This window comes from Strix uralensis, chromosome 5, assembly GCF_047716275.1.
Source record: "Strix uralensis isolate ZFMK-TIS-50842 chromosome 5, bStrUra1, whole genome shotgun sequence".
NCBI lineage: Eukaryota > Metazoa > Chordata > Aves > Strigiformes > Strigidae > Strix > Strix uralensis.
In genome coordinates this window covers 2,062,196-2,074,420 of record NC_133976.1, presented here as the reverse complement: position 1 = coordinate 2,074,420, position 12,225 = coordinate 2,062,196, and the positions used below count along the sequence as shown (strand labels likewise).

The following is a 12,225-nucleotide window of genomic DNA, read 5'->3' as shown; positions in this document are numbered from 1 at the left end:
GCACATCCTGGCATGGTTTTTAGGAGGAGCCATTCTCTGGATGAAGACAATCTGTCCATATCTCTAGTGATAGACTTCTAAGTTTTCCCATGTTTTTCAGCATGAATTTTCCTTTGTTACTTACCAAGGCCCAAATTTCAAGTTCCTTCATGTACCAAGTCCAGTTCCCCTTGATGCTGACCTGCCTGATGGAGAGAGCAGGGAACAAAGCAATCATTTGCTACAGCCCTTATGGGTCTCGCTTTCCTGGGATGAGCTGGTTCTCTGTCAAACAGGATGCCTCCCTTGCTCCCAGATAAGTTCCTGCACGTGATGGGACTTCAGCCCCTTATTACTGAAAACACATCTCCAAACTGATGCTTGGTGGGAACAGGTCTTTATTTTCTGGAAAAAAGTTCAAATCTGCTGGTGGTTTTTCTCTTTTATTTTCCCATGTAAGAATAAAAAAAACCCCAAACATTAGAAGCTTTTGGGAAGGAGCAAGAAAGGAAGACCTCACTGAAATTAATGAACATCCTCTAGATCGTTCAGGTAATGCCTGAAGGATCCAGACTTTGAATTACAGGTTCAATTTCCAGGGGGAGTGACCAACAAAAGAGCTGGGAGAGACCATCTAACATCTCCACAGTGCAGGTCCTCGTGATTGTTGCCACTCCATTAGCTCCCAAACCTCAGTAACATTCACTCCAACACACAGGTCCTCAAGGGTCATTTTCCAACTTTGCCCAACGTAAGCTACAGACCCTGTGGCAACTCATCACTGCATTTTGTCCCACTTCACTAGCAGCCCTGTCACAGTCACTCATCTTCTGCAAGGTCGTTCCCTGTCCCACCCCAGGACTGGCTGCATTTATAGCAACAAGGTGATCGTGATCTGCAAATTTTCAAGAAGCCTCTGATGGTTAAAAGAACAATATAAATGAAAGATGATGCTGTCACCGAGGCTGTATTCTTTACTTTTCAGGCTGTGCATGATATGTTTGTCTTTTTTTTTTTGTGTGTGTAGGGAGGGAAAGGTGATCCTGGGACCACGGGTGACATCGGGCAGAAAGGAACAAAGGTAGGATATGGGTGAGATCCTGTGAAGTCTCCATTCTTGGAGATACTCAAATCTGTCTGAACATAGTCCCGGTCAACCAGGTTTAGATGGCCCTGCTTGAGCAGGAGAGTTGGACGAGATACCCTCAAGAGCCCCCTTCCAACCTCAACCACTCTATGATTCTGTGAAATAGAGGTTGGGACAAGCAGAGAAGAGAGCTCAGGCTCCAGGCTGCAGTGAGGCCGATGGGGACGGACGCTGTGAGCAAGGGAAGAGCTTGCAGCACTACATCAGGATTAGCCCTGTACACATCTAGAGTTCCTCCCTCCTGCCTTCACGTTGATTTAATATTACCACCTGTGATCTGCTTTACCCTCAGGGCTTACAAGGCCTTCCAGGACGCACTGGTGCTCCCGGAGCCAAAGGCATCAAGGTGAGCTAAGCCCAGCTTTCCATCCTGCTCTAGCTGCCCCCTTTCCAGCAGTGTTTCCCCCTCAGCCCCACGAGAGCATCATGCATGAAGAAGCCACCCTAACTCTGGCAGGAGAAGTCCCTCATGGTAGTGTGGGGCTGCAGGCTCCAGCATGGGGAAACATGACTATGCAGAGCAGGGAGGAATGGATGGGAAGGTTTTAAGGCTTACAGGAAACTTCTTGATAATCTGGGATAAAAATAGCAGACCCTGCCCCAAACCCTTCCTGGTCTGTGGCTTAGCAACTGCCTGGACTCAATTCACAGTTAGTGCTGGGCACATCGCTCTGATTGTCAGCACCATTAGTCCTTTCTCTAGAAACAGGGATAATGACCCTTAATAGTCTTTTTATGAAGGGTTTTGAAAAGCTTGATAGGCAGTAAGGGAGTTGTTGATAGCTGAGCCAATGGGATATATTATTATTTTTCTCATTATTAATATTTTCCTTTATCAGCCTTGGTCTATTGGGTAAATGAAGTACTGTTCAGTGAATTTCCCTACTTTCATGTAGGTGGGCTTGGAGTCAGGACAGTCTAAAATTTATACTGGTCTAAAGTAAGACTTTGCCTATACTTAGGCTTTCTGTTACCAAGAGTGTCATGATATTCCCCCCTCAGGTACCACTTACCTTGAGTTTTCAGAGCCAGTTTTCCCAATGTTTTAGGGGTTGTTTGTGCTTGCAGCCCATCCACTGCTTTTTCATCCACAGGGAGAAATTGGCAGTCCTGGAAAACCAGGGATCCCAGGACTGGATGGACCACATGGACAAAAGGTGAGTGTCTAAATTATGCACCTGCCTACAAGTAAGAGGTTTCCAAAAAGTTTTGCAGATGCTGCAAAATCCACCTCTGCAATGTGCTTATTTCTTTCAAAGGGCACAAATGGGGTTATTCTGAATCTGTTCCTATAAATCAGCATAGATCTGGGTGAAGATGCTTGGACACTGTGTTGGGGACCCCTTCACTCACCTCTGCAAGACTCAACTGGGTTCATGATGCTCCACAGGCACTATTGCACGTGTCAAACAATGAAGCTTTTTAATGAGATTTCTTTCAGTCTCCTTGAGTACCACAGATACTCAGGTTGAGAGACCCTGCTGGGTCATACTCAGTAAATACTAATGTAATCTGAAGAAAAGCTGGTTCATTCAGCAAATCGCAACCTTGCTAAATCCACGTTGGCCATGATTTTATCTTGGCTCTTTCCAGGGTGATCAGGGAGCATCAGGGGACAATGGTGCCTCAGGGATTCCTGGGGAGAAAGGAGAAAAGGTTAGTACTCACCAGACTGCATCGAGCTGCCATTTATAAAAGAATAAATCCCACATCCATCAGGTCAAGTTAACAAAATTATACACTTTCTACATCATAGGTACCCTTTCCAGTGGGCAAATGTCAACTGTCTGGAGCATTAAGGCTGGGACTGCAGTTGGAAAGGGCGGGAGAGGGAGGTCTCCTTAAATTCACCCTCTGCCAATGTACAAAATCCCAGGAGGGTGCCTGCTCAGTGCGAGGAAAAGCCATCCAAACCCTTAAAGTGGGATTATTCAGCACCACCACGCCCAGTGTAAAGGGTACCTGGGATGTTGTAGGGCAGAAAAAGTGGGTAATGCTGTTACCTCCTGAGCACGTTGGACATGGGAGTGGGAAAGGTCCCCAAGCTGACCTGCTCCTGGGCTCTGCTCGCAGCAACCTGAGGAGTCCCCCACTTTGATCACTCCCCACCAATCCTCCTCTGCATTGCTTAATTTTCCATTTTCTTCCCTAAAGGAGTAAGTCTAAAATTTGTACCTTTCCATGGAGGGAAAAAATGGGGTTTCAGTTAAAACAATAACTGTTTTGAGAAAAAAAGAAAAGCACACAATAATCCCAGTAGCCCCCATCAAGTCTTTTGGCATTTTCCAGCCCCTCAGGCCCTTCTCACATTCAACTCCACCATCTGGTCTTTAGCTGATTTGGGATCTTAAAGAATTTGCTGCTTTTATTAATAACAACTCTTCTGATCCTCATCCCCTGATGGTCATCTGTGTCAAACACTAAGAGTTCTTCTCTTGTCAAGCAACACCTCTGGCTCACTAAATCTCTGAGCTGTGAATGATTGGAGGTTGGGAGATTATTTCTGGGGAAATTCCACACCGTTCCTCTCCTCTTCTCTCTTACAAACCACTCCTGAAAGTTGAGTATTGGACTTACTGGAGGTCTTTCCTTCTGCTGTGTTTAATGGGAGCCTTTTCTATTCACAGCAGCTCCAAGAGAAAACTCAACAGTGTAGATGAATGGGAAATTTCATAGAATAATCATAGAATCACAGAATGGTTTGGGTTGGAAGGAACCTTAAAGATCATGCAGTTCCAACCTCCTGCCACGGGCAGGGACACCTTCCACTAGACCAGGTTGCCCAAAGCCCTGTTCAGGGCAACCTGTGTGAGGGCCTCACCACCCTCACAGTGAAAAACTTCTTCTTTAGATCTAATCTGAATCTACCCTCTCAGTTTAAAACCGTTCCCCCTCGTCCTATCCCTACCCTCCTGATCAAGAGTCCCCGTCCCCCCCCCCCCCCCCTTTCCTGTAGCCCCTTTCAGTCCTGGGAGGCTACTCTAAGGTCTCCCCAGAGCCTTCTCTTCTCCAGCTGAACCCCCCAACTCTCTCAGCCTGTCCTCACAGGGGGGTGCTCCAGCCCCCCGAGCATCTTCGTGGCCTCCTCTGGCCCCACTTGAGCAGGTCCGTGTCATTCTGATGTTGGTGCCCCCTGAGCTGGATCCAGCACTGCAGGGGGGTCTCCCGAGAGCGGAGCAGAGGGGGAGAATCCCCCCCCCTCGCCCTGCTGCCCACACTGCTCTGGGTGCAGCCCAGCACACGGGTGCTTTCTGGGCTGCCAGTGCACATTGCTGGCTCACAGTCAGTTTTCCACCCACCAACACCCCCAAGTCCTTCTCCTTGGGGCTGCTCTCCATCCCCTCCTCGCCCAGCCTGGGCTTGTGCTTGGGATTACCTCGACCATGGGCAGGACCTTGCCCTTGGTCTTGTTGAACTCCATGAGGTTTGTACGTCCCGCCTCTCCAGCCTGTCCAGGTCCCTCCGGATGGATCCCTTCCCTCCAGCATGTCACCGCACCACACAGCTTGGTACTGTCAGTGAACTTGCTGAGGGTGCCTTGATCCCACTGTCCATGTCCCCAACAAAGATGTTAAACAGCACCGGTCCCGACCCCGACCCCTGAGGACACCACTCATCACCACTCTCTGCTTGGACATGGAGCCATTGACAACTCTTTGAGTGTGACCATCCAGCCAATTCTTTATCCCCCGAGTAGTCCATCCGTCAAATCCATGTCTCTCCAATTTAGAGACAAGGATGTCATGTGGGACTGTCAAATGCTTTGCACAAGTACAGGTAGATGATATCAGTTGCTCTTCCCTTATCCACCAACGCTGTAACCCCATTGTAGATGGTCACCAAATTTGTCAGGCACGATTTACCCTTAGTGAAGCCATGTTTGCTGTCACCAGTCACCTCCTTATTTCACATGTGCCTCAGCATAGTTTCCAGGAGGATCTACAGACAAAGTAGAACGTAAATGGTCTCCCCTTATTGCCAATGCCATGAAAGTATCTGGGTAATGTTTGACTGGCCCATCTGTAAAAACACCTGTGCTTGAACTGCTCTGTTGGTGATTCTCAGGGGGCCAAGGGAGTTCCTGGCTTGGGAGGCTTCAAAGGACAAATGGGATGGCCTGGGAAGATTGGAGTTGCTGGACCAGATGGACCTCAAGGGCCACAGGGTGAACCAGGACCACAGGTGAGCAGCAAGTGGCCTGTAGCATGCCCTGAACCCTGGTGAGATCTGCATCTTACATCTTCATGTGACACAGCACCTCAGATGTGTCCCCATATGTCACCATGTACACCTCTTACAAGCTGGCACCTGAGGTCTCCCATGTTGAGATGGCTGCAAAGTCTCCTGTCTTTCTGTGGGATCTTGGTCAACTTCATCTCTTCGTGCATTTATCACTGGAGATTATTTTTTCCCCTTTCCTCCTTTCTTTTCCTATCTGCAGCGTAAGGTGTGAGTGACCTCTCAGTGAAGAAAGGAAGGCTGATAATTTCAAGTTAGCAGGGCATCAAGTGCACCCCTCCTGTTGCTAATTAGCTGGGGAGCAGGATGATAAGGTTTCGGAAGAAGCTGGTGGCTTTCAGACCCCATTTGTGGGCCATACTTAATAAGTGTTTTTGCATGCAAGACATGCTGGGCACCTTTTGAAATGTAACAAAAAGACTTGGAAATGAGACGTGCTAATACTGTTTATGAGCAGGAACATGCTGCCCCCTGATTCTATGGTAATGAAGAGTGTCTTGCTGCTGCCAACACAATGCGGAGGGAGATGCTAGAGATTAATGCTAATCACCCACCCTTAGACAGCATCCATTAAGTAACAAGAACTTTTCAAGTGAAAGAGGGCTAAAAATGAAAATACCCTTCTCAGTTGTGCTGGTAGGACTGGCTGAGTTTCAGGCTTGGACAAGAGACTACATAAATTAACATGAAAGAAGCGAGAACAAAAGAAAAGCTGGAGTTGGGAAACTACCTGAAAGACCAACTGTTATCCACAAGTTGTCTGAGGGATAGCCCTGTTTTAACTCCTGCCAGCCTGCGGGTCTGGCAGATCTTTGGGGTGTGATGTTTCACCCTTGAGTGATGTATCCCTATATAAGTATGTGTAAGGATTTAATCCTCGTGTGTTTGTATACATATATATATGTGTATGTATGTAGAGACTGTGTGTACACACACACACACGGCTTGTAAAATACTTGAGTTTTCTGCTAAATGAGAATTAGATTGTGCTGCTCCTTTGAAAACAAGGAAAGGAGGTAGATAATCTGGCAGGATTTTCTTCTTTAATCTGTTTTGCCCTGATGAATTATTTCCACCATATAAGCCAAACTCCAATCACCAGTGATTATCCTTCACCAAGTGAGAAGCACATTCAATAGCATAGAGAATTTACCTGATGTGTAGCTGCAGCTGACAGTTCAGGACTGTGCTGATAAAGATACACTGGTGAAAATTGCTTTGACTTTTAAGGATAGAAGTTGGAACAATTTAGACCCAATTTTGTATGAAAGTCTGAATGAGTCTGGACCTCATTAGATCAGCAATCCTGGATCTCAAAGGTCTCCCTGTCTCAGAGGCCCTTGCAGGACTTCTGACTTGGGTAGTACAAAGGTGTCTATGTAGGCTTTACTGATTCTTAACCTGGTTTTCCCCCACAGAGAGAAGAGCATCACATGTTGGGAGAGTCTATATCCTGCTCTTTGGAGCCACAAAAAAAAAGCAACCCAACACTGGGTTTTAAGTCTTAGGGAAGAAGTTATTAAGGAAGGGAAAAGGCAGACGGTGCAGCAAGGTTCACATTGCACTGATGGTCAAACTGAACATCTGTATTGTGTCCTGAGATCAAATAAAGGCTTGACCTAGAGCAATCTGCTCTGTGGCACAAGGACACAGAGGATGCCCTGGGCCTCCAGCATTGTTCAGCACCCTATAGCTACCACCCAGTGCTTCACCACTGACAGGGTGATTATAGGAAGGACTGCCCTCAAGGCTTCTCCTAAAGGGGTGCAGGTGTAGAAAGACCCTTCCAGAACAGTAAAAAATGGACTAGATCCAGCTTCAGACCATAGCAGCAACATTATTCTTCTTTCCCTTGCTCCCCAGGCTGTACCTTGCAATGGAAAACATATCAAAAGAATCACAGAAGGGAGGAAGGAGATAAAAGTACAAGATCCCCTCATGTATGTTTAAAAAGGCTGGAAGTTTTTATATTAGCAGTTACGAGCACTGCATGCTCAGAAAGTCGTGTATGAGATGATGAATGGCTTTCGTTTGGACGCTGATTAAAGAGAGACTGTGAGATGCCACTTTCTACACCCACACTGCTACTTGCCTTTTTCCTAAATTAAAAGAGAAAGTCCCTGGGTCTGAACTGCAGCAGTGAGGCCACCCTCATTTCTAATGTGGGAGGGTATTATCTCCATCTGCAAGTCCTTCTCCTCCCGCTGAGACTCTGTTTCTTAAATTAGTGCTGGGACAGACAGTGTCAGAGAGAGAAAACTCCCTTCTGCTTCTGCAGCATCCATCCTTTCTGCAGGGAGGGACTATAGGAAATGCCTCATGGTTGCCCAGGGCAGAGGGGGCAACGCCCAGGGCATCATGTCTGATCTGCCTGGGGAGCTTCTGAGATCGAGAGGACTCTGAGTATCTTCTCCTACTGAAGCCCAGGTTGGGCTTTAGGGAGAAAATCCCAGCTGGTGCTGTGGGATATCTCTGGAGGGTGCCCAGGCACTGATAACTGAGCTCTCCTCTTCCTCTCTAGGGTCCACGAGGGAAAAGAGGGAGAACTCAGCTCTGCCTCAGGGGACCCCCGGGCATGGACGGACAAAAAGGAGAAATGGTCAGTATGGGGTTGAGCTGGTCTCACTTCCCAGTGAAGTTCCTCAATGCTCTGCAGCAGCGCAGAGCTCTGCATTGGGGCTGGGGGTTGCATTTCTCAGCTCTCCACATTTTGCAACAACAAAAGCACAGAGAGCATTTTACTCCCAAGTGCCTACACTTCTGCCTGAAGGTTTCTCCAACTGGGACAACTGCTGTGAGGCCTGTGGGCTGCCAGGTTTTTTATGTAAGACTTCTTTGGAAAACATCATATTTTGGGCCAGCACGTCCTCAACTGTGCTTGCCATGGCAGAGCAGGAGTAAAACAATACTCAGAGCAGTACTTCAGTACAGAGGGGCAAAGCTCAGCTTCTTCAGAGAATACAAACAAGAGCTCCATCTCAAGATCACAATCTGCAACCAACCCATGTTCCGGGTCAGTCCCTACACACTGCAGGTCCTGCCAACACTGACTCGTGGGCTTTTTGCATCAGGAGGTGGCATTGCATTAGCTCCATGTGTTAGTGGAGGGTAATGCGATTTCTCCTCACGCTCCAGCCCCTGTAAGTGAGCATGGATTGAGAAAAATGACCATTGCAGCTTTAATTTAGATCATTCTTCCTGTGCTCTTTTTCCTTTAATAGTTTAAAGTATTTTTAGTCAACAAATCCAGTTTTCACCAGTTCCGAGTAGAAAATTTCTCAAGGTATTTTCTCCTAGGAAGCAGAAAGCCCTCTTTGCTTCATCTTTTCAGCACTGGGATCGCAATCCCAGTTGCAATCTTCGGCCTGGTCCCCAGAGGTTCTCTGGAGGCCAGATCCTCTCCACACCTCCACCTCAGCCTTTGTGGTCCCTTACAAATTGCAAAGAAACCCAACTTAAACTGTAGCTGTTAACATCCTTATTGTTTGGATAAAGCAGAGCTCCCAAAATATATGGGAGCCGGCATCCAGCTCTCTGAGACACACTTTTGTTTGTGCTTCCTTGCATGTGGATGAGTTTGTTCCTCTCTCCTCAATGAGCTACTCACAGATATCCCTAAAATTTATAGGAAAACATTTCTCCCCATCTCCCTTCCTAGCCTATCCTTTCCTCTCTAAAGTGCACTTATTCTTGGAGCATTTAATGGTCAATCTACTGAGTTTTGTAATGACTTAAGCATTTTTAACAGGGTGAAAATGGTCCAGCTGGCCAGAAAGGAGAAAAGGGAGATCCTGGGCTTTCTGTGAGTACTTTAGACCAAGATCACATCCTATTACACAAGCCTGAATAGAGAAAATAGGGCAAACTGCCCCTGAGAGGTGTAGGGGAGGAGGGAAATGCTGAGAAATAGATTCATTCAGAGAATATCTGGGAAATGACAGTGTTGGCCATTACCCAGACACATCAGACATGCACAGGCTGGGGTGGGAGCAGTGCTGGGTTGTAGGATGCCAAGCCCAAACAACGACCCAGAGCCCGAGGCACATTTCCCTTCTCCCATCTTCCCCATGGTTCTTCAAACTCCTGCTTGGCCAATAGGATCAGTGCCAATGCCCCAGGGCTGATCAAATACAAAGAAATAGCAGGAGAGAGAAATGTGCCCCATTTTCAAAGCAATTAGAGAGCTGGCATTACTGCAAAAGCTGCTGCTCTGGGTTTATAAATCCTGAAGAAGAAAGAGTGGTTGCAGCTCCCCTAACATTAGGGTCACCATCCTGTTGCATGAACAAATGTGTTTTGTGCCACTTTACTGATACGATCCAGTACTTTCATCCTTCCAGTGTGTGGAGGCCAGGCAGGATTAGTTTTAACATGGGTGTTATGGGCAAGGGCGCCCTATGCATGGGCTGCTGAAGAGCCCAGCTCCTTATGTAGAAAGTGCCCCCAAATTTGTCATCCCTACAAAGGATAAGAGGTGGTGGCCACATGAAAGGCAGTAGGACACCAACCATCACACGTGGAAGATGCTCAACTGAAACAGTGGCAGTTGGCTGGCCCAAGGGTGAAGGATAGACTCAAAATGCATGAGACCAGATGTCTCATTCTGTGGGGAACAGCGTTACCTCGTAAAGAGGCAGAGAAGAACAAAATAAGGTGCAGCTATCTCTCATCTAAATCTAGTGCTACAGCCCATTTCCATGGGTCAAGCCTGCAGTATAATAGCCCCTTTTTATGGATGCAGGTGGCTTGATGAAGCTTCTCAGAAGTAAGGGACATCTGAGAGGCCATGGCTGCAGGGACAGTGCCAAAAGGGTGGGGAGACTCATTGAAAAGCTAGCCTGGGGTTGAGGTATGCCATGGTCCTAATGTTGGGCTCCTCGTGGCAAGAGGAGCTGGCTACAGGATGGCCATGAATTTGCAAAGGGAATCATTTCCCTGATGAGCCACAAAGCTTGAACTGAGGTCCCTGTGATACCAAAAGTACATCTCTGATCTTGGCCATACCCAAGCTGAGGTGGTTTCACCAGAGGCTACCTCCCATGGGGCAAGAAGAGTTGGGATGGGGCACAGAGTGGAGAGAGATGGTGGTGGGGTAGAAAATCACCACTAACCTCTGGTTTTCCCCCATGGCACAGGAGGAAGAGGTGAAGGAGGTGGTCAGGACCGAAATGAGAGGCAGATGCGGTAAGCCAGCTGGCGAGCCGCGCTCGGGGCCACCGCTCTGACACCTGCCAGCAAATAAATTGGAGCAATTTGAGTGCCGGCACATGCTGGCTTGGCAGAGCAAATATCACCCCTAATATCAAATATTAGCAGCAAGTGGAGACATGTCACCTCTCCACGCTCAGAGACGAGTGTGGGCTTCTGGGCCACGAGGTCTCTGTCATAGTCCTGACCTCCTACTCAAACTCTTAATTTTTTCCCTTTAAACCCTCTCTCTTCCCATTTCTTCCCCTGTGGTTTTGTCAGCAAAGCATACCACCCCGGTCATCTCTATTTCCCCACTCATTGGTGAAAGATGCTGGGTCATGGGGGAAAGTTTGGAGCTGCATTTTGCCTAATAACAACCTTTTAATTCCTGTCTACTTTGCGGCACTTCTTGACACACAGACCTCTCCTCTCCGGCAGTGAATAACTGCCAACCAGCACCACAACAGTAACAAAAAATACCACATTTGGGGATGTTTTTACCCCAGAATCCTGACATTGCAAGGGTGTCAGGCTTTTGGGATCTTGCTTTCCTTGCCCTGTCCAGCTACATGAGGGCAAGAAGAGAGCTGCCCCACTCCTGCCCCGCTCCCTGGGGCCTGCCTATGGCCAAGGAGGGTTGGGGTTCACCACCACTTGTCAAGATGCTTCAGCCATTAAGCTGGAGTCACACTCACGCCTAAAGATGTTAGGGGTCATTTGAATGCTTTGAAGAGGGGGAAAAAAGGATGAAAAATAGTCCGTGAAAGCATGTGCTGCCTGTAAAAATAATGATTTTGTGGAATAATCTTATTTACATAGAGAAAAAAGAAGTAGCAGACAAACTATGCCCTGTCTTATGTTTTCAGATTGTGGAGGTGAGTTGAGAAGGATGCTCATGGAAAGGGGTAAGGCTGCTAATATCAACACAGAAATACATGTGAATTCATGCAGTAGAGTAAAGGATGTTCTCCTTGCCCCAAAACATCCCGAAACTGCAAGTGAAAAGATATTAAGAATAAGTGGTTTCTTCTGTGATTCAGTGCAGCAAATGACCCTGGATCACTTACTGCTTTTAGACCCTGGCTCTGGCAGGGGGTGTTTCTTGAGAGGAATTTGAGAAAACAGAGTTGAGAGGGACACCAAGAGGTCCCCTGGTTCCACCCTCTGCTGCAAGACAGGATCAAAGCTATTTCTGACACCCAGCTTTAAAGTTGCACCGATGGGAACACCCCTCCCTTCCCACGGAAAAGATCCTGTTGCTCCACCATCCCAAACTGTCAACGTTATAAGCTCCAGTGAGGTGCCTACAGTGCAGGTGTCTACTCATCATTTAAGCTCCTGTTGTGGAGATCTAATCCATACGGTCTACAGAGTGAAGGGCCAATCTGCCAACCCCAAGGCAGACCTTCATGTTCAGTCAGGGGCTCATCCTCTTCCTCAGTGCTTCAGGGAAGACTTGGTTCCTCCATGTCTTTGCCTACATGTGCGCAAGTGATTCAGGGTCTAGTTTTTCCACAGAAGATACTGAACCAAGTTCTGGATCTCAGCTGGCCATAGTAGGTTTTGAAGACACTCAGCTCACATGAAGGCACCTAGAGGAAAGTTTCCAACTCTGGATCTGATACTTATCCCTGGATGTTGATCTAGTTGCCCATATATAAGTCAGATTA

The 12,225-nt window shown here is 47.5% G+C and overlaps 1 protein-coding gene across 1 annotated transcript in view; it reads left to right on the top strand.

Moving 5' to 3' along the window:
- LOC141943663 (uncharacterized) overlaps positions 1 to 12,225 on the top strand; it is a 104,165-nt gene that overhangs the window by 84,495 nt on the left and 7,445 nt on the right. Inside the window, exons 77-85 of the mRNA XM_074869312.1 lie at positions 1,007 to 1,060; positions 1,419 to 1,472; positions 2,221 to 2,283; positions 2,720 to 2,782; positions 5,192 to 5,308; positions 7,887 to 7,964; positions 9,114 to 9,167; positions 10,501 to 10,549; positions 11,422 to 11,460. Coding sequence (XP_074725413.1) covers positions 1,007 to 1,060; positions 1,419 to 1,472; positions 2,221 to 2,283; positions 2,720 to 2,782; positions 5,192 to 5,308; positions 7,887 to 7,964; positions 9,114 to 9,167; positions 10,501 to 10,549; positions 11,422 to 11,460 — 571 coding nt within the window. The remainder of the gene's footprint in view (positions 1 to 1,006; positions 1,061 to 1,418; positions 1,473 to 2,220; positions 2,284 to 2,719; positions 2,783 to 5,191; positions 5,309 to 7,886; positions 7,965 to 9,113; positions 9,168 to 10,500; positions 10,550 to 11,421; positions 11,461 to 12,225) is intronic.